Raw genomic sequence first — 23,677 nt, 5'->3', positions numbered from 1 at the left:
GAAAAAACTGTTACTACTCGCAGTAGTACGTTGTAGTTTTGAATATAATAGTTTTTAGATGTAAATCAAACAATTGTACAATTAAAAGTTTGTTTATAGTGTTACGTTCATTTTTTTTTGGTACTTGAATGAAATTTGAAATAATGGAAGAAAATCACGTGCTTTAGGGTCTAATTTCGTAACGGCAAAGTTCATAGAGTACCTGACAGATAAATTAATGCTTCAGTTAATATATGGTAATCATATAATCAGCACGTTCAGATGTTGTCTCAAGGGCTTACCACAATGACACTAATTAGTCTGAGTAACTATGTGTAGTGGAACACAGTAGAATGCATTTGCTAAGCGGACTAACTTACCAGCGTTGTAGAGCATCTCAGCCGTCTCTCTCGCGCGTTCCGGATGAACTTCCGTTTGGGCGTTTCTCACCCCCTGCTTGACACAATTCTACCATTTAGAGTAAAAAAAGGAAAGAAAAAGGGGAAAAACAAGCAATGGTTCGTTACTTGGATAAAACACACAAAACAGACTGGAAAAATTCCATTTCAAATCAGGAAACTTTTTAAAAAAAGTTACATGGGCATGCTGTCAAGCTCATTTTTTATTTAGACAAATCTTTCTAGCGTTAAAACAGTTTTTTTATATTTGTTACAATCATTCGAAGATTATTTTTGAATTCTAAAAAATTGAGATTTTTTTAAATGCATTATTTTCCGAAGGAGCGTGGGTTTTTGGTTTTTTTTTCGGGAAACCAATGCTTACTTTTTAATCTAATTCTAGCAACGAAAGTAAAAAATTCCATTATACTTTCACGACCATTAAAAGTTTGTATTAAATCAATTTCCGGGTAAAATAATAATAGAAAAAATCGTATTGTTACGTTTCGAAACTAGTCTAATCTTATCAGCAGACCTTCTTTGTTATGGAAGCGGAGATTAAAATTTTTTTTTACATTATCATTCAAAATTTTATTGAGAATTTTATTTTTCACAAAAATTTTTATAATAGTTGTTTTATTCTAAATTCGAATAATTTCTTTAAGAATTCTTAACATCATTTTAAACACTAGGGTGGTCCAAAAATGCATTGGAAATTTTTTTCTCGAATTTTTATGCATATCGTTCGGAAATTTCTTCAAATTTACAAAAAAATAAAATCCCCTTTTTTTAAAAAAAAAAAAAGAAAATATTTAGAGACAAGTCCCATGCAGTTTCACACCTATTTTCCATAAGAAAAAAGAAGTTTTTTTTTTTAAATTTGATTCAGAATCGTCAATATTAGATGAATAGAGTTGAAACTTAAAATTTCTCTTTACAATTAGCCATAGAATACGAATAAAATATTACTATCTAAATATCACCCCCATAATTCTGTTTTATGGCGTGCCAAAAAACCCCATAGGTAAAAAAATGGGTTTTGCGAGGTTTTGGCGCTAATTATGATTTTTTTGCGAGTTCTTAAATGCTAATTGTTTCTAAGACACAAATTACTGCTTTCTCCTGATAATTAAATTATTAAATAAAATGTTTAAATAATTTTTTAAAACAATTTTCTCTTAGAATAGAGAAAGAACACGGTTTTAAAAAAATCCACATTCTGTTCAATTTTCAAGTAGAGTGAGGTAAGAGTTATTTCATTTTTACAAAACATAATTGTTTAAGCAATTTATTATTATTATTATTGTTAATAATATTTTCTTTGAATAATGCTAGCAATCGCGATTTTTGTTCTGAAATTTTAAAACTTTTTGTCCACTTTTCACTCAGGGTGAGTTAATATTTAATTATTTAGAAAAAATAGTTGTTTAAACAATTTATTATTGGTTATAGCTATCTTCTTTTACATTAATACTAGATAATTGCGGTTTTTTTCTGAAATTTTTAACTTTATGTCCACTTTTTAATGAGAGTGAAGAAATAATTAATTAAGTTAATAAAAATAATTATTTAAAAAAATTGCTATCAATATTCTCTTTGCTTAATAGTAGTTGCGGTTTTCTAATGCAATTTTGAAGTATTTGTCTTTTTTCACTTGGAGTGACTTCATAATTAAATAAATTTAGCAAAAATAATTGTTTAAACAAAATATAATTGTTTATAACTATCTTCATCTATATTATTGCCAGGTAGTTGCGTGTTTTCTGAATTTTTAAACGTTTTCTCCATTTTTTACTTAATAAATTATTAAGTAATAAAGTTAAAATAGTTGCTTAAGCAAGTTATTATTGTTTATAACAATCTTCTTTTAGATAAGTGCTAAAAACTTGTAGTTTTTCCTAAAATGTTAAACTTTATTTTTCCGTTATAGTTATGAACAAATATTAAATTAAAAATAGACAGAAGCATTTTTTAAACAATCTCTTTCCTTTTTTGAATATATTTTTCTGAAATAAAACAGGTGTTTAAAATATTTTTCGCATTTTCTATAGAGATCATATTAAATGTAAATTTTTCTTGAAGTATTTACTGAGAGCCTTTTTGTTTAAATTAATATTATTATTTATTATTTGTTCCTGAATAAAAAATTAAAATGAAGAAAAAATCCGAAAATTTTTAGCATTACTGAAAGAGAATATATTTAAAAACAATAATAACTTGTTTAAATAAGAAGGTTTGATAAATTGAATTATTCGTTACATTGCTCTTAATGAAAATTTGAGAAAAAGGGCAAAAAAAAACGAATCTTTCTATCATTATTATAGAAGACGATAGTTATAAACATTAAAATTTGATTAAAAAATTATTTTTGTCAAATTTCATTTATTCTTATAACACGCTTAGTGAAAAGTAGCCAAACAGATTTAAATTTAAAAAACCCCGCAGCTTTGTAGGAATTATTTTAAAAAATACAGTTATAAAAATAATAAATTTAAGCTTTTTAATTGGCATTATTTATTACTTTACTAAGTGAAGAGTAGGTAAAAAGTTGAGCATTTTACATGAAAATGCAACTACCGATTATTAATAAATAAGAATATAGTTATAAACAATAATAGTTTGGTTAAATAATTATTTCTGCTTACTTTAATTAATTATCAACTCACTCCAAGTGAACAGTGGGCAAATAGCTGTAAATTAAAAAAAAAACGCAACTTTCTAGCATTATTCAAATTGAATATTATTAGCAATAATAAATTGTTTAAATAATTCATGTTGTTAACTTTTTGTTAATTATTCAACTCTTCTAATTAATACTTGAACGAAAAGTGTAAATTTTTCGAAAAATCTGAATTTTTCTGAAAGAATATAATTAACAATAATAATGAATGGTCTAAACAATTATTTTTGTTATCATAAAATAGGTTTTATCATACTCTAATTGAAGATTGGATATTAATTGGGAAATTACGAAGAAAACCGCGACTTTCTAACTCTATTCTTAGAAAAAATTGCTAAAAATAATAAGTTGTTTGAAGACTTTATTTAAACATCTAATTATTACTATAAAATAGTATTTTATGTATGGGAAACAATTTGCATTACAAAAATCGCAAAAAATATCATAATTATCGCCAAAAACTCGCCAAACCCATTTTTTTACTTACGGGTTTTTTTGGGACACTATAAAATGGACCTATGGGGTGTTATTTAACAATTAATATTTTATTCGTATGCCTTCGTGATTGTAAAGAGAAATGTTGAGTTTCAACTTGATTTAGCTATTATTCACGATTTTTTTTTTGAAAATAGAAAAAAGGTCAATTATTTTTTTGTGAATTTAAACAAATTTCGGGTCGATATTCATGAATATTAAAAAAATTTGGAACGCCATAATAAGCTGTCCGGAAATAGATTTATTGAAATTTTTTAATGGTCCGGACATTCAATTTTCCAGATTCATTGGTTTATCCCAGACGTAAAAGCAAACAAGATAATATACCATTTCTTATAGTCTTTTCATACTATTATAACAAGAATTTAAAAATTAGAAAAATTACCAAAAGGCTTTTTTCTTAAATTCTTAAAAGTGGATTTCCTCAAAAACAGTACTCCTAATTTTACCGTTTATAAATAAGTGGTAATATGTGCTGCATATTTCTAAGTTTCTTTTTTGCTGAACCTCTGCTTCACAACGAAAAAAATTATTGTTGAAAAGTTGAATTTTTTCATTTTTCTAGGTGTTGATTTTTATTAAATTCTGAAATACATGTTTCTTTATTTTAACCATAGAATGAAATATTCAAATACCAAATCATTCTTACACCTAAAGCTAGATTTTTATGCATGATTTGAAATGGAATCGTTCACTGGAATAACAACTCATCTGACTTTAAAAAAAAAATTAAGTAAAATTTCTTATTGTAATCAACTTTTTAGTTAAAATATTTATTTTAATTTTGAAACACAAATTTGATTTACTATTTTCGACTAGGCCCAGCTGAAAATTCTTGTATAGGAACCTCGGAGGATCCTGGACATGTTGCTGCATGTGAATCTCCGAGGGTTCGCAAATTACCTGGCTTTATCGATAGTGAGTTCGATCTTTAAAGGTATAAAAAAATAATTTTAAAGCCAGTAAGCGACATGAGTTTTCGCGATGGCATTCTGTAAATAGGCCCATTAGTGTTTCTGAACAGAAGGCCCCATTTCAATATTTTTTTCAAAGGAACCTGTACAGAAACCTATACTCGATCATTCAATGGTTTCTTTGTCATTGGAGGCTCCTTTACCATTGGAGGTTCCTTTGTCATTGGGGGTTCCTTTGCAGAATCATTTATGTAGGAATAAAATAAAAGCAACTTTATAGCTAGTAAGCGACATGAGTTTTCGCGATGGAATTCTATAAATGAGCCCACTAGTGTTTCTGTACAAAAAGCCGCATTTCAATATTTTTTCAAAGGAACCTGTACATGAACCTATACTCGATCATTCAATGGTCCCTCTTTCATTGGAGGCTCCTTTACCATTGGAGGTTCCTTTGTCATTGCAGGTTCCTTTGTCATTATAGGTTCCTCTGTCATTGGAGGTTCCTTTGCAGAATCATTTATGTAGGAATAAAATAAAAGCAACTTTATAGCTAGTAAGCGAGATGAGTTTTCGCGATGGCATTCTGTAAATGAGCTTATTAGTGTTTCTGTACAAAAAGCCGCATTTCAATATTTTTTCAAAGGAACCTGTACAGGAACCTGTACTCGATAATTCAATGGTTCCTTTGTCATTGGAGGTTCCTTTGTCATTGGAGGCTCCTTTATCATTGGAGGTTCCTTTGTTATTGAAGGTTCCTCTGTCACTGGGGGTTCCTTTGCAGAATCATTTATGTAGGAATAAAAGAAAAGCAACTTTATAGCTAGTAAGCGAGATGAGTTTTCGCGATTGCATTCTGTAAATGAGCTTATTAGTGTTTCTGTACAGAAACCCGCATTTCAACATTTTTTCAAAGGAACCTGTACATGAACCTATACTCGATCATTCAATGGTCCCTTTTTCATTGAAGGTTCCTTTCACATAGGAAGTTCCTTTGTCATTGGAAGTTCCTTTGTCATTGGTGGTTCCTTTGTGATTGGAGCTTCCACTGCAGAATCATGTATGTAGGAATAAAAGGAAAGCCACTGTATAGGTAGTAAGCGACATGAACTTTCGCCCTGACTTCCTGTAAATGAGCCCATAAATGTTTCTGTACAGAATACCGTATTTCAATATTTTTGCAAAGGAACCTGTACAGGAACCTGTACTCGATAATTCAATGGTTCCTTTGTCATTGGAGGTTCCTTTGTCAAAGGAGGCTCCTTTATCATTGGAGGTTCCTTTGTTATTGAAGGTTCCTCTGTCATTGGGGGTTCCTTTGCAGAATCATTTATGTAGGAATAAAAGAAAAGCAACTTTATAGCTAGTAAGCGAGATGAGTTTTCGCGATTGCATTCTGTAAATGAGCTTAGTAGTGTTTCTGTACAGAAACCCGCATTTCAACATTTTTTCAAAGGAACCTGTACATGAACCTATACTCGATCATTCAATGGTCCCTTTTTCATTGAAGGTTCCTTTCACATAGGAAGTTCCTTTGTCATTGGAAGTTCCTTTGTCATTGGTGGTTCCTTTGTGATTGGAGTTTCCACTGCAGAATCATGTATGTAGGAATAAAAGGAAAGCCACTGTATAGGTAGTAAGCGACATGAACTTTCGCCCTGGCTTCCTGTAAATAAGCCCATAAATGTTTCTGTACAGAATACCGCATTTTAATATTTTTGCAAAGGAACCTGTACAGGAACCTGTACTCGATAATTCAATGGTTCCTTTGTTATTGGAGGTTCCTTTCTCAATGAAGGTTCTTTTGTCATTGGAGGTTTAATTGTAGAATCATGCATGTAGGAATAAAAGAAAAGTAACTTTATAGCTGGTAAGCGACATAAAATTTCGCCCTGCCTTCCTTGTAAATGAATCCATAAATGTTTCTGTACAGAATACCACACTTCAATATTTTTTCAAAGGAACCTGTACCGAACCCTATACTCGATCATTCCATGGTTCCTTTGTCATTTTAGATTCCTTTGTCATTTTAGATTCCTTTGTCATTGGAGGTTCCTTTGTCAATGGAAGTTCCCTTGTCATCGGAGGTTCCTTTGTCATTGGAGGTTCCATTGCAGAATCATGTACAGGTTCCTTTGCAAAATTTCGGCACAGAAACCGTCAAGATTACTTTTGCAAGTTTATGAGCAGAATCGCGTCAAGGAACATGTACAGGATCCTCCGACGTTCCTGTACAGGTATTTTTAACTGTGGGTAGCAGACTTCACACTCACCTTATTTCCAACTATTCCCATCTTTTTAAGAATTCCTGTTTTTACGTTTTTAAAAAACTTCCCTTTTTCTCATTTTATCGCTTTAATGCGAATTTCATATAATTTATTAAGTAACTCTAGATATGTTTGGTTAAAAGTTAATCCTTTTTTTTTAAAGTCTACTATTATTTTCCTGGTTCACAATTCATCTCTTCTGGCTAGAAATTCTACCGTTTGGTTGAAAATTCAACAAAGAGAAAATTCGTCCCTTTGGATTCAAATTCATCTTCAATTGTTTAAAATTAACATTTTTCTTGAAATATTAACTCGGGTTGAAAATTGAACTTTCTTGTTAATTTATTTTATTATTTATTATTATTATATTTATATTATATATAATATTTATATTATTATTTACTTACTTTAGTTTATTTATTAACTTGTTAATTTATCTATTTAGTGAAAAATGAACTTTTTTCGTCCAAAATTCATCTTCTGCGGTTTCATAAAAACTATTTGTTGATTGAACATAAAACTACTTTGTATATGTGTAATTCGTCGTTTTTGGATTAAGTCAACTGTTCTGGATTGAAAATTAATAATTTTTTGCTGAAATATCAGTTATTAAATTTTGCGTTGAGAATTCATCTTTTTATAGTTGGAAATTCAAATTTTTAGGAATAAAGTCATCTTTTTGTGTTACAAAAAAAGTTTTTTGTAGAAAATTCAACTTTTTGTTTTAAAAATATAACTGTTTTTGATGGTTTAAGGTTCTTTGTTTGAAAATTCGACCATTTGTTTAAAAATTGATCTATTTAGTAGAATGTTAATCCTTTTTTGTTAAAATTATTATTAAAAATTATTTTTATAACTGAAGATCCATCTTTGGTCAAAAAAGGATTTGTTTAAAAAAGTATGTTTTTGAAGTGAAAATTCAGCTATTTGGTTGAACGCCTATTTAAAACATATTTTCTTGGTTAAATTATTTTCTTTGGTTTAAAATTGAACTGTTTTCATAAAAATAAAATTAAAAAAATTTTTAATTAATTTTTCATCTGAAAAATCCACACTTTCGTTGAAAATTCTTGTACTTGATTTAAAATTCGTATTTTTTACAGAAAAGTAATATTCTCGATTGAAAATCTATTGTTTTCTTTGAAAATTAATGTGTTGGTTAAGAATTCAAAATTCAAAATTTATTTACTTGGTTAAAGATTCATCTCTTTGGTTTGAAATTAATCTATTTTGTTAAAAATTCGTTTCTTTGTTATTGTTAAAAATTAATGTTTTCAATTAAAGATTCAACCATTTGATTGAAAGTTAAACAACTTTGTAAACAATTCACTTTCTTTGAAAATTATTTATTTTTTGGTTAATTTAACTATTTTTTGAAAATTCGTAGTGTTTGATTAAAGTCAACAGCTTTTTATTATAAATTAGAATATTTTTATTTTAGATACCAGCTATTATATTTCTCGTTAATAATTCGTCTTTTTTGTTGAAAATTCAATTACATACTGGGTTTAAAGTTGAACTACTTTGTTAAAAATTCATTTCTTTGGCTGAAGATGCATCCCTGTTTGAAAAGTAATTTTTTTCCAAAATTAACTTTTAAAAGTGAAAATTCAACTATTTCGTTGAAAGTTTAAATACTTTGTTAAAAATGTATTCTTTTTGTTAAATATTTATGATTTTAGTTCAAAGTCATCTCTGTGGCTGAAAAAGTAACTATTTTGTTAAAAATTCTTGTACATGGTTGAAAATTCATTTTTTTTAGGGGATAAAATTAATTTTTTCATTTAAAAATTTATCCTTTTAGTTGAATATTAATGTTTTAGTTGAGGAGTTAAACATTTTTCTGGAAAATCGTAGTTTTTACTTAAATCCAACTGTTTCTTCATTTAAAATCTTTTTATTCATGATGTCAACTATTATATTTTTCATTTATGATTCAACTATTATTTTGAAAATTCGTTATTAGTTGAATTCAATTATTTATTTATACAAAATTAAAATCTTTTAATTGAGATATCAACTATTATATATTTCATTGATAATTCATATTTTCTATTAAGTATTCAACTGCTTGGTTTAAATTTAAAATATTTTGTTAAGAATTCATTTCTTTAATAATTGAATATTCATATTTTTGCTGAAGATTCATTTCTATTATGTTCAACATTATTTTTTTTGGAAATAAATTTTTAAAATAAAGTTCAACAACTCGATTTAATATTTATTTATTTTTTTCGAAAATTCCGGGTTTTTGGTAGAATTCAAATTTTTTTATTCAAAATTAAACTGTTTTAAATTAAAATTTAAATTATTTTATTTGTTACTAAAAATTCGTATTTTTCGGATGAAAAATTCACCTTTTTTGATAAAAAACTAATTTTCATTTGGATAAAAATTAAAAATTTTGTTAAAATGTAAACTTTTCTGTTTGAAAGTTCGAATGTCTTCAGAAAAATTCGTGTCTTGTGCTTCAAAATTGATTTTCTTGGTTAAAAATACAACTAGCTAATAACAAAATCACCTTTTTGGGTTTTAGGCTGTGAAGTCTGAAATAGTAGATCAAAACGAAAAATAAAAAAACAACTCATAATTTCAACATGCTAATTAAAAACGTAACATAAAAAAAATTTCTCTAAAGTTGATTATCCTTCAGAATACATCAATCATGCCAAATTGACCAAGTTAATTCCAAAAATTGTTACAAATCCTTATTATCTATATAAAAATAAAAAAAAATTATTAAATTTGTCTGCATTGCTCTACAAAATCAACACTCATACAACCCTTTAGGGTGATTAACTACTGCATTTGGTCCGGAGTAAGCCAGAGAAAGGTAGATTAAAAAAAGTTGGTGGACAGGGAGGTAAAGGGGAATGAAGAAACGACAAGGATTCCCAGTAAACTCAAGCAATTACGTTTATTTCTTTCCTTCTTCTCAATAGCTCGAGTATTTGGATTCCTTCTGTAATTTCCTCTTTTACTATGGTCTCTTCAATGGATAAATTAAAAGACTCATATTAGTTTTTCTTTCGGGTTCATTAAAGTTTTTAATTTGATTTGATGGACTAGATTTAGTGCGACAATGATAAACGACCTAATTTAAACTTTCTTTGCTTGCCGTCAAGAAAACTACGCGTTTGTTTTCCCTTTAACATTTTAGACGCTTGCCTCTTTTCCACCCGAATTATACGCTCCATGTCATTTAATTTTAGAACAGTTAATTTGAACTAATTTACAATCGCAGCTTATTCAGCAATTTCTGGTGAAACACGGCCTTACACAACTCCGACAGCAAGCTATTACTCTGATCTGGATCCGTGTGATTTCTGGCTGGTTAGGAAATTCAAATATCCTTTAAAAAATGATGGGAAGAGGTAGAGAAAATAAAACAGAATGCGAATAAGCAGCTGTTAGCTATTCGGAAAGGTGACTTTAAAGCGTGATTCCAAAAGTGGAAGCATCTATGAAAAAAACGGTCTGATTTGTCGAAAAGTGACTACTGGGGTTTTTTACCACGAAAACGCACATGCCCATTCATCGCAGCTTATTCAGCAATTTCTGGTGCACAATGGCCTTAAACCAGTCCGGCAGCCCCGGTACAATCATAACTTGGCTTTTCATGATGTCTGGTTGTTTGCCAAATTGCAGTATCCTTTAAAACATCACGAAAATGCAGATGCCTATTTATCGCAGATTATTCAGCGATTTCTGGTGAAATTATTTCGAGCCAATTTAATTAATGGCTTGTAAAAGATTTCAATTGATTTAAAAATATTGTCAGCGATTTCATGAGATTCTTGAAGTTTCTGACAAATTTTAAAGTTATTAATGATTTTAACGCGAATTCAAAGTTTTAAAGGTATTTAGGATAATTTTCTAAAATTTCGAAAAAAATATAGATGATTTTAAAGCAAAATTTTTCAATGATGCGAAATAAAAAAAAATCGAAAAAATTCGAATACACTTCAAAGATATTCAGAAGTTTTAAACCATGAAAAAATAATTTCAGATTTAGAGATTACAAAGTTTTTGAAACATTAACTAAACATTTGAAAATATTAATTTTTTTTTTAAATTATGGAAAAATAATGTGGAGGATTTTGAAGCAATTTCTGTAATTTAGCAAGAATTTTAAAAAATCGGAATGATTCGAATAATGAAAAACAATATTTAGAAAATTTGATAGAATTTAAAAGATATTCTCACATTTTAAAAGACCTAAAACCCTTTGAAACAAAACATAGAATTATGAAGATTTTGAAATAAAATTTAGAAACTTTTTAGAAATTTTTAAAGATTTCAAGAAAATAAAAGATTTTATTCAAACTTCTGGGATCATTTTTGATTCTTTTTTAGATTATATTTGATGAATTTATTATGAGGGAGTGAAAACAGAAACTGGAAGATTTTTTAGGAAATTTTGTTTTACTTGGCAGACTTTATAAAGAAATTAGGATAAAATTCTAATCATGTTAAAAGCCATTAAGATTAATTTTAAAAGAATATTAAAAAAGAATTAAAAACATTTCAAAAGATTTCCAAAACTGTTAAACAATAGTTTAGGAAATGTTAGGATCTTTTTTTAGTTTAGCAAGATTCAACGGAAAATTAAGAAAGATTCGAAATATTCTTAAAGAAGGTTAAAAGGTTTGAAAAAATTTCAAAATAATGTCAAATATAAAAAGATATAAATTTTTCCAAAACAAAATGTGGATTGATAAGTTAATTGGAATAAAATTCCGAAGATTTAGAGAATTTTGAAAGATTTCAAGAAAAGAAAAAAAAATTTCTTAATATTCCTGGGCAAATTAAAAAAAATTAAAGCTATTCATAATTATATTTTAAAAATGTAGTAAAATTTAGAATGATTGCAAAGTTTTTGAAAGAATTTGAAAAACAATTTAAAATTTCAAAAGATTTAAAAGCATTTGAAAGAATTGAAAAATAAAGATTTTAAAATATACTTTAAAAGCTTTTTAGAATTTTGAAAGATTTGGAGAAAATAACAAGGTTTTCTTAAGATTCCTGAGAAATTTTTAAATATACATATTTTTAATTTATTTTGAGGGAATATTCTAAAAGTGTTTAAAAAGAATCTGAAATATTTTCAACATTTTTTTTTATTTTGCAGATTAGATTAATTTTAAATAAATATTAAAAAAGATCTCAAAACATTTTAAAAGATTCGCTAAACTGTTAGAAAAGAATTTTGAAAATGTTGATTTATGAAGAATTTGAAATAAATTTTAGAAACTATTTAAAATTCGTCCAAAACATGAATTTTCCATCCAAAAATTACATTTTTTTCAGTTGAAAAATTAATTTAAAAAAGATTAGTTTTGTACAAAACAGTTGAAATTTCCAGCAGAGAGATAAATTTACAACTGAAAATATTATTATTTTGAAAATGTAAATTGTCAATCCAAAACGAAGAATTTTTTCAACCAAAAATATTTATTTGTAACGGAAGAGTTCCATTTTCTACCACATAGTTGAACTTTAATCTAAAAAAGATGAAATTTGTACTAAGAAAAATTAATTTTTGATAACAAACGACAAAATTTGCAATATGAAAATATAAATTTTAAAGAAAAAGTAAATTTTCTATGAAATAGTTACACTCTCAACAAAGCAAAATTTTCACCAATTTTTATCCAACGAAGATAAAATTTCTCTTAAAGCAGATGAGAATTGTTAACAATAAGTTAATTTTCTGCTAAATATTCGAATTTTTAGCCAAAAAGCATGACACTTTAACAAGGATGTTAAATTTTAAACCAAGGAGTTGCATTTTTGTCGAAAAAAAATGAAAATTCTACAAAGAAAGGTGAATTATAAAATTAAAAAAAAAAAGAGTTGAATTTCATCGAAAAAGATTTTAATTGACTTTTTAACACAAAAATACGAATTTTAACCATAAAGTAAATTTTCTCGGAAATAGTTTAATTTTCAATAAAAAAATTGTGGTTTTATCGAAGAAAGATACCATATTTTTACTAAAAAAAAAGAACTTATAAATATAAAAGACACATTTTCCGAAAAAATAGTTTTCATCCAAAAAAGATCACAGTCCATTTATTAGCACACAAAATATAAATTTTAAACAAAATGTTAGTGTAAAAATTTAATGCTTTTTAACCAATTAATAAAATTTACAACTAAAAAGATGATCTTCAGGAGAAAGTTTTCGTGAATTTGAAAAAATTACGTACAGGAGAGAAGGACCCCTTTCCTCTTCCTTAAAAAATCGTAACACATTGTCTCAACCCCCCCCCCCCCCCCCCCCCCCCCCCCCCCCCCCCTTGAACTCTTACGTAATGTCATTACTGTCCCTAATAGTGAAGAAACTATACGCGTTTATAAATTAAAGTTATAATTAATTATTTCAAAAATTCAAATTCAAATTATTGCTTGAAAAAAAGATCCTACTCCTTCTTCACTCCATAGGGAAACGAACCACAAAATTTCTGATTTTCGATCAGGTGCTTTTCCAATTAAGGTATTAGAGGGATCAGAATAAGAATTCTTAATTCAAGAAAATAAAACTAATTTTCAGCTAGGTTTTAATAGTACAAATAATTATTTTAAAGGAATCTGTTATATCATCAGAGATGGTACTTTATCGACCGTAGACAACCCTCCAAACTACGAAGGCAGAAAATTTACACAATATCGATCAAGTTAAGAATCTTCAATAACAGAAAATGCTTAACGTCTAATCAGACTAAATAGAAAATAATATTTCAAATAAAACTTAAAATTATTTCTTGAAAAAATGATTATGCTCCTTCTTCACTCCATTGAAAAGGAAGTAGGATTTTTTTTCAAGAAATAATAATAATATTAATTTGAAATATTATTTTCCATCTAGTCTGATTAGACGTTAAGCATTTTCTGTTATTGAAGATTCTTAACTTGATCGATATTGTGTAAATTTTTTGCCTTCACGGTTTGGAGGGTTGTCTACGGTCGGTAAATTACCATCTCTGATGATATAGCAGATTCCTTTAAGGTAATGTATTATTTTTCATTTATTTACGCTCTTGATTAATAATTACCCACTGTAGGGAGGGTTTTCACTCTAAAGTAAAATACCATTAAACACATTTTTTTCGAAGTAACAGGCTTGATCTCTAATTACCCCGGTTGACGAGAGTGGTTAGTACTCTTGAAATCGAGAATTCCGTCAAAGATTTGTAGAGTTGAAACTATTCCGATCAATCTCACATACTCTGAAGGAGCAGAAGCGGAGTGAGGTTTAAAGGTCGAAAATCAATCTACGCCAGTGGTCCGTGCCAAAACGGTGCAGCGAAGCATTATGGCCCATCACCTTCGAGCACGCGAACTGATAGTAATTGCAAGTCAGGGTTTATGTGACCAACTTAAAACTCTGCCAATTGACCTCTGACCCTTGATGGTCACATTCCTTCTGAGACATTTAACCGGTACCGAGTACATAGCTCAAGAGGTCAACACTTTTAACTACGCCCCCCCCCCATTATTGCGGTAGGTTTCTTCTTTTACAGTTCGAAAAGTCTTTTCTGTTATTTTCAGTTGCAAAGTTGGTAATTAGAGAGCAAGAATTTGTCATTACTATGAATTAAAAAAAGAAATTAGGTCCCTTTTACCTAATTTGACTCAAAGAGTAATAAATGTTTAAAAAAGGCCGAGCGCCCTTTTTACCTGATCCAACGCTAAAGTAATAGATAGAGTGGTAAAATAGAGCAGGCGTCCCTTTTTAGCTGATTTAAAACTAAAAACAATAGGGGGAATCCTAAAAACAGGAAGCGATGCCCAACTCGCATTTTGACATGTTTCGGTTACCCCCACCATTGCATCCAGCGCGTTACCCCTCGTTTGCTTCTTCTTGTCAAGGATTATATCTTACGAGGCTGGTGTACCTGATAGATTTAAACTTGACATTGTAAACAGAAAACGTAAATTTCATTTTCCGGATTCCCCACAATAAAATTAAGCTGTTGTCCATTTTGGTTCCACTTTAGCCCATGGATTTTATTACGGGCGCGTATCCAGAGGGGGAGCCACGGCAGCTTGCCCCCCTCCCCAAAGTCTAGACTCGAATTTTACAAATATGATAATTAAATTTATTATATATAATACTGGAAAGCGAATTTCCTCCTTGAATACGGTTATAGAGAAAACATCAATTCTCAGCGTGTATTTTTTAAAAGTAGCGCCCATTTTACACCATGTAGTTACGTACAGATACTCTGGTAACGTATTTCAATGTTACAATGTATCCCCAACACTGGCGCTGTCACTCTTGTGTCGCATCCACATGCGGCAGGAGAGCCTGGTAGCCAATGTAGATTCCCAACCATGTAATTCTCGCAGCCAATCAGGGTATCGAATTCTCTCATGGATGTATGAGACATCAGCTGATTGCGAGGTTTGTGAGGTTACGTTTTACAACAATCAAGAATGGTAAATATTTTATTTCTGTACATTTCAGTAGATTATTTCTGTAGAAGATAATTTTTTTCAAGATTCTTCAATCTTAGCTTCGTTATAAAAAGAAAATGTTTGCCGTTATGATACCAAAAGTTCAAGTTGATACCAAGAACTGAAGAAATGCGAAAATCAACTATTGATTGCATACATTAAAAAAAAATAAGACTTAAAAATCAGAAGATTGTGCTTATAAAAAATGGACAAATGTCAGAATTATTTAACTATATATTATTTTAGTTGATTCTTTAATGAATAATTTTTAAGACACCAAGCACGAAATATGTATTATCATTCGAGAACAAAGAAATTAGGTTCTGAAATATAGCTGGACCGGGAAACTGGGAAATGATCAGGAATTATTTTAGACTTTTTTTTTAAAATGCTAAGCATAATTGTTAACTTTGTCAATCATGAAATCATTAAGTTTACAATGTGTAATTCTAAAATCTTGTACCATAACAATTTTCGATTTTCATTTTTTAGGGTACATTTTCCATTTAAATAATTTTAAAGTGCAGTTTTGAAGGCTTACTTAATACAAGATTAAAAGCTTTTGCAATTGAAATTTTTTGACAAAAAACGTTTTAAGTTGATCAACTATAAATATAAATTCATTAATGATTTTCAAAATTGAACTGTAGTTCGTGTATTCGAAATTAAATAATAATTTAATGATTTTATGGGGCGATTCTAAATCAGTTAAAATTAAACAATTTACAGATTTTGACGTTACGATTGAACTACTTCAATTCAAAAGCCTTAGTAGTTAATCAAACGTAAACTTCTGACTGTAACTTTATAAAGATTCTGTTGTTTCAGTATAAAATATACCATTTTTAACATTTTGAATTTAAACATTTTCAATTAAGAAAAAGAGCAATTTTTTAATAGTCAGCAATCTTTAAGTGATTATTTAAAATGGGATATTAAAAACTAAACAATTCGAAACTAAATTGTTTGAAACAGAAAGCCTTGAATCGTTAAAACTTCAGAGAGCTAAACTCAAACTTCGAACGATGATGTCCTTACAAAAAAATGTTGAGCGCCGCTTTTGCATACTATAGTTTAAAAAATTATAGGAGCAACAATAATTAAAGTGAGGAGTCCCTTTTGCCGATTCAGCATCTAAAAATAATAGAATCAATAATAAATTATGTTCAGCATCCCATATAGCCTACTCTAACCATAAAAATAAAACACGCCTGAAACAAGGTTAGGTGCCCCTTTGACCTACTTAATCTTTAAAAAATAACAGACGCTACAATAAATCAAGGTCATGAGCTTGTTTTATTTAATCTAATCAGAAAAATAATACTCATAAAACAAGGTTAGGGGACCTTTTGCTTACCCCCATCTCTATAAGTAACAGATGCAACACTAAAGTAAGGTTAGAAGCCTCTTTTAATTACTGGAATCATAAAAATAGTAGAAGCAGCCATAAAACAAGATTAGGCAACCCTTTTTTCTACTTAATCTTATAAAAAATAGACGCAACAATTAAAAAGGCAATAGGCAAACACACAAAAAATAAAGCTAGGTTAGATCTCATTTAACCTACTACAACCCTAAAAATAATAGACGTAGTCATTTGACAAGGTTGGGATCCCCTTCTGTTTATTCCAGCTCTAAAAGTGATTGATTTAACAAAAAAATAAGGTCAGGAATCTCTATTACCCACGCAAATCGTGAAAATAAGAGACTTAATCAAAAAACAAGGTTAGGGGTACCTTTTTGCTACTTCGTCTTTTAAAATAATAGACGCAACAATAAAACAAGGCAAGAGGCACCATAGGAAAATAAACCCCCTTTACCTACTCTAACCCTTAACATTATAGACGCAGTCATTAACAAAGGTTAGGCGCTCCTTTGGACTATAAAAAAGGTCAGGCGCCCCTTTGTCCTATTCCATCACTAAAAATTATAGCTGTAGTCATAAAAACAAGCCAGGCACCCGTTTTGCCTACGGAATCTATAAAAAGAAGAGTTGCATCAATAAAATAAAGTCAGGATCCCGTTTTACCTACTTCAATTCTAAAAATAGGTACTGTCATAAAACAAGCTCAGGGGCCCCTTTTACGAGATCGAACTCTAAAAATAATAAAGTTTCAAATATTATATTCGAAAATTATAATTCCAAAAATAATAGGACCTAAATAATTATAACAGGGCTCGTATCGACTAGAATGCTGTAAAACATCCTATTAGTCACATAAAAGTACAAAGAAAGCAGCCTGGAATTTCGAAAAAAATTCACGAAGAGACGGATCGAGATTTTGAAGGTAATGAAATAAAAGAAGTAGAGTAAATAATTGCTACTCATTTTCAAATGTCCTTTGCACAATCAAAATAAAGTTGAGGGTTAAATTTTTTTTTAGCAATCATTCAGCTTGAATGATTCTCGATCTGGGTGTAAAATTTGTTTTTGAACTGTTACACTTTACAACTTAAATTATTTTCAGATAAGAAAAGTTTGTAATTTACTTTCATTTTGACTTTTAGGAAAATTCACCTCTTATTATTCATACTTCAAAGCCCAACATTTTTTTGAAACAGGGAAAATAGGGTGAGTTTAGTTTAATTTTTAACCAAAGGAGACAGTTTTCAACCCCATAACGAAATTTTAACAAAAGGGTTGAGTTTTCAACTTTAAAAGTCCAATAATCTAGGAAACAGTAGACTTTTTAACCCGTGAGATTAATTTATAATCAAATAGCTGATAAAAATAATTTTAAACAAAATAGTTGCATTTGCAACTAAATAGTTGGGAACTTTCAAGATAAAGACACTATTATAAACAAAGTAATTTTAGTTTTAGCCAAGCAGATGTACAATTTTTTTTAGTTTTGAATTTCAATTTAAAAAATTTTAATATGCTTAAAACATCTGAGGAAAAAAGAAAGAAAGTCGAATCGTCGTATTCTTTTTCAAAAAGTCGCAAAAAGTAGCGTTTTCTCAAAAAAGTCGAAAAAAGTTGAAAAAGTCGATCAATAAGTCTTTTTATCTGAGTGAGAGTTTCACAAAGACGAGAGGCAAAAAAGACGTCTCCGTCCTTACTTAATTTACAAGTTCATCGCGTCTGACATTTGAGGTTAGGTGACGCGTTTCATATTCGTAAAATGGCGATATCGAATGCGCATGCGCGGAGAACTATTATGATCAGCTAATGATTATAACTGCCATCCGCACCATGCTGCGCATGCGCGTTCGCTTTCCGTCCTCCTGTTATACAAAAGTCTACTTTCAGAACTGAAAAAATATAGATAAAGAGTTTCTAGAAAATACTTGAAAGTAAATTCAGTTTTGATAGCATAATATAGATGAAGGTGTGAGTAAACAGTTTCGAAGTATTTCGGATAAGTTTGAAGACCCGAGGTCGTTGGAAGTTAGATCGTATAGCCAGGAACTATAGAATTTACTGAACGATGGTTTATAGTTTTATGATGCTACGAAATGGGGCAGACTGTGTAGCTGCCTCGTGAACGTGCTTCCATCGAGTTGGACATCCCAAGGGCCTACGATTCTCCTTTCGGATAAGAAACTCCCTATCTTAATGGTCGACTGTTATTAAGCTGCCTCTACTCCTCGTATTCCTAACCTTCCTGGCTAGTGCACCATGGGATAGCTGAATAGGTTCTTTGATCCTAAGGTCCATCACGAATAATATCTACCAACTGATGCTGCTGCATTTCCATTTTTCTGTATTATTTTTATAAACAGATACATCCTTGCGAAATTGCGCATGCAGAATTTTCACTTTTGTCACTTCACTAGTCCCTTTTACCTGATCTAACTTTAATAATAATCGACGCAGTCTTTAAGAAAGAGCAAGTTTATATTTTACCTGATTTAGAATTAAAAATAATAGATGGAGTCACAAGACAAAGTTAGGTGCCCCTTTTACCTTATCTATCTCTAAAAATAAGATACACAGTCAGAAAAAGTACACGCGCCCCTTTTACCTGCGCTAACTCTAAAACTAATCGATGCAGGCATAAAATAAGGCCAGGCGCCCCTTTTACCTGATTCAAACTTAAAATCACTACACGCAACGATGAAATGAATCAAACTCTCCATTTAGCTGCTCCAAACTGAATAATAGGCTTTAAAGTAATATGACCTAAAATTGTTTTTATTACTTAGACATAAAAAAATCAAGTTTCTCTTATCTGCCCAAACTTTAAAAATAGGTTTAGAAATAAAATAAGGACAAATGCCGCATTTTCTTTCTCCAAATGAAAAAATAATAAATGTATTCATATAAAAAAGTCAGGCGCCCCTTTTATCTGCCCTAACTCCAAAAAAAAGACGCAATCATTAAAGAAGATCTTGCGCCCCTTTCACCTATTCCAACCCTAAAAAATAGATGTAGAAATAGAACAAGTACATGTGCCCCTTTTACCTGCTTCGACTCCAATAACAATAGACGCAGTTATAAAAGGAGACCTTGCACCCCTTTTAACTACTCAAACCCCAAACAATAATAGGCGCGTTGATGAAAATAGCATGTGCCCCTTTTACCTGCTCAAACTCCAATAATAACACAAGCCCACAAAAAAAACAAAAGTGTCTGTGCAATTGACCAGACCTATATATTCTTATGTATTTTTCGACGCTGAATCCGAATTTGCAATAAAAAAGTAGGGTCCAGCTACTTTTTTATGGGGCTTTGATCGAAAAACCTCATTTTTAACGGTTTTTTCATGGTTTTTTTTTTAATTAAAAAAAAATAAAGAAAAATTTTATTTTTTTGACTTCAGAATCGAATTCTACGGGGAAAAATACATCGAAAACCATGTTTTGATTTTTTTTTTACAAAAATTTCAACCCACCATACGGCGATGAAAAGGCAGAAAATCGCGAAAAGTGAAAATTTGCTTCAAATGTGATTAAAATGACATTAAAATCAAGTTTTACGATTTTAAACTGATTTATAAACATTAAAAATACTTTACTGGGGGTTTTTGAAGTCGCTGATCACGAATTTTAAGTCATTTTTTTTCAAAAAACAACTAGTCGGAGTAAGTGGACAATAAACGTGATAAATTGATATTTTTTTAAAAAAATCGATGTTTTGGATACTGTTCTGGAGGTTTTCCACTACATGAATCACAAAACTAGAACTTTTTTCGACCCCTGATCATAAAGTAAGACTTAGAACCTATGTATAGCGATATACATGAACTCCATTATAATATTTTTAGCTTCTTTTAAGAAGTGCCTTAGAGTTTTAATGGGTTAATAAATTGAGTTTGTAGAATTTTCGCTAATACTTCGCAACTTCGATAGTGAGATGTTGGATACTAGATATAAAAATTTTCTTTATTTTTTTTTTTTATTTAAAAAAACCATGAAAAAACCGTAAAAAATGAGGTTTTTCGATCAAAACCCCATAAAAAAGTAGCTGGACCCTACTTTTTTATTGCAAATTCGGATTCAGCGTCGAAAAATACATAAGAATATATAGGTCTGGTCAATTGCACAGACACTTTTGTTTTTTTTGTGGGCCTGTGTAATAGACCCAATCGTAGAAATAGATAAGGCACTCTTTTAACCTACTCCAACTCTAAAAAATAAAAATTTACATGGAACAAGTACAGGTGTCCTTTTTACCTGCTCCAAGTTTAAAAAATAGATCAAGTATCAAGAATAAATAATGTCTCTTACACCTGTCTCATCCCTAAAAATAATAAACGATAAAAAAAGAGGCTAGGTGACCCTTTACCCACACTAAGTCGAAAGATCACAAAGTCTAAACTAATGAAACCCAAAAATTTTTTTTTGAATGAATCTGCTATATCATCAGAGATGGTACCTTACCGACAGTAGATCAACCCTCCAAACCATGAAGGCAGAAAATCCACACAATATCGATCAAGTTAAGAATCTTCAATAACAGAAAATGCTCAACGTCTTAATCAGAATAGATGGAAAATAATATTTTCAAATTAAAATTATTTAAAAAAAAGATCCTACTCCTTCTTCACTCCATTGGGAATCGAACCACACAACTTCTGATTTCCGGTCAGGTGCTTTTCCAATTAAGCTATTAGAGGGATCAGAATAAGAATTCTTAATTCAAGAAAATAACGCCAGTGTTTAGCTAGGTGTTAATGGTACAAATAATTATTTTCTTAAATGAATCTGCTATATCATCAGAGATGGTACCTTACCGACAGTAGATCAACCCTTCAAACCATAAAGCACCTGATCGGAAATCAGAAGTTTTGTAGTTCGATTCCCAATGGAGTGAAGAAGGAGTAGGATCTTTTTTCAAGAAATAATTTTAATTTGAAAATATTATTTTCCATCTATTCTGATCAAGACGTTAAGCATTTTCTGTTATTAAAGATTCTTAACTTGATCGATATTGTGTAGATTTTCTGACTTCGTGGTTTGGAGGGTTGTCTACGGTCGATAAAGTACCATCTCCGATGATATAACAGATTTCTTTAAAATAATTACTTGTACCATTAACACCTAGCTAAAAATTGGCGTTATTTTCTTGAATTAAGAGTTTTTATTCTGTTCCCTCTAATAGCTTAATTGGAAAAGCACCTGACCGGAAATCAGAAGTTGTGTGGTTCGATTCCCAATGGAGTGAAGAAGGAGTAGGATCTTTTCTTCAAGAAATAATTTTAATTTGAAACGCAAAATTGTCGACATTAAAGAAAAAATTTGTTATTATTAGGAATGAAAAACATATCATGTCCCTTTTACCTGATCTAACTCTGAAGCCTGTAAACGCTTATAAAATGATATCAGGCCACCCTTTTACCTCCTTCGATTCGAATAATAATAAAGTTTAAGCTAATGGGACCAAAAACTGTAGAATTAAGAGAAAAGTAATTTTCATTACTAAAAATAAAAAATAAATGAAATCAAAATGTTGGAACAAAAAAAGATATTAAAAAGAAGTCAGGCGACCCTTTCATTTAAAATTTCTATAAACAGAAATACCCTTACGAAATATTATAAATGTAGAATTTTTCGAATTTCCTCTCGTATTTTTCGCATTACTAGTGCATTTTTCTGATTAACATGAATATATTTCCCAATGGATTGCCAATAATATTGACCCCCATGGATGTCAATATCACAACTCACAGACTGAATACGAGCGCGAACTCCCTAAGGAAACGACTGGTGGCTTAACAGATATTACGATGCCAATTTTGAAAATATTTTATCATGCTAAAATTAAATTAATGATAATATGTAATATTTTTCTGATACATCTGTTGATCTATAAACTACTTTTCTTTAATTATGTTTTTGTTAAAATTGAAGCTACCTCCCTTTTGTCTCTTTAGAGATAACTGTATAAGAAAAGAAAAAAAGTAATCAAATTAGGCGCTGCGCTCCTGTAAAATAAGGTTTCGTTGCATATTAAAAGATTAATTAAGTCTTAAAAATTTCCCCCTCTCATTCCTTTCCGTACCTACTCCTACCTTTTCATTACCTCCCTCCCTTACCATAATTCACCCCGTCTCACTTCCCCTGCCTTCCCCTACTATCTCCCCATTAATCACCCCTTAACTTACCCTGAACACTCCTTCTCTACTGCCTCTCTCCTACTCTTCCACACTTTTATACTTTCCTTCAATTTCCTATTATCACTCCTATCATCTCCTCTCCACTAGTTTCCCTACTTCCACTCTCCTTAATTCTCCTAATTAAGCTCACAAAACTTCCCTTTCACGAAAAGAGTACGACGGACGGACAGACGCTCGAAACTACGAGGGTTTCTGTCCGGAGCTACAAAAAACTGAAAGTTAGTCAAAGTAGGCGTCTTGTGCCTGGTAAAAAGAATTTCGTATCCTATTAAGACGTAAATTAAGTTCTTCGAATCTCCCCCTCTTGCATTACTTGCCCTCCCTCTGCGTGGTTCTTCTATTCTATTCCATCTGATGCCCATTTACTTCCCCTACTCTCATAACCATTCTTTACTTCCCCAATTTTAGCCTTCTACCTTCCCTACCATCCCTTCCGCTCCCGACCGGAAGTATAAGAGTTTATTCCCGGGATTGCGAACCCTGAAAAGAGGAAGGAGAAGTGAAAAGTCAACGAAAACCAACCTCTTACTGTTTCCTTATTCTTTCTTCACCTTTCTTATACTACTAGGAAATCAAAATGTTTTAATGGAGATTAATATCAAAGGTTCTTTGGTTTATTCTTATTCTTTGAAATAGTCAGAAGTTTTTCTGTTGATTCGTGACACCTCTTGTATTCTGCTTGTGGCGCATAAAAGAGCTCAAAAAATTTTTTGAAATAGAGACTCTAAGCTAAAGATTTGTTCTAGCTGCAGGGATGCCTATGAATATATAATAGTTAGAATTTCTGTTGATTGGGGCATAAATATCCGGGAGGCGAAGTGTGAAAAGGGGAGAGTGAAGTGGAAGCAGTGAAAAGGGTGGTCGGAAGAGTAAAAAGAAATAAGCGGGGATGGGGATTTGGGTGAGGAAGTAGAGAAGGTTA

The 23,677-nt window shown here is 30.2% G+C and overlaps 1 protein-coding gene across 2 annotated transcripts in view; it reads right to left on the bottom strand.

Annotated features, from left to right (window-relative positions):
- The window catches only part of LOC117182127 (annexin B10), a 177,853-nt gene that overhangs the window by 15,989 nt on the left and 138,187 nt on the right, over positions 1 to 23,677 (bottom strand). The window contains exon 6 of one of the 2 annotated variants that reach the window (XM_033375167.1): positions 360 to 447. In XM_033375167.1, coding sequence (XP_033231058.1) covers positions 360 to 447 — 88 coding nt within the window. The remainder of the gene's footprint in view (positions 1 to 359; positions 448 to 23,677) is intronic. The other variant, XM_033375168.1, reaches the window with a different exon arrangement.

This window comes from Belonocnema kinseyi, chromosome 10, assembly GCF_010883055.1.
Source record: "Belonocnema kinseyi isolate 2016_QV_RU_SX_M_011 chromosome 10, B_treatae_v1, whole genome shotgun sequence".
NCBI classification, from domain to species: domain Eukaryota; kingdom Metazoa; phylum Arthropoda; class Insecta; order Hymenoptera; family Cynipidae; genus Belonocnema; species Belonocnema kinseyi.
Note: the sequence above shows the minus strand (reverse complement) of the source record. Positions and strands in the feature narration are given on the sequence as shown.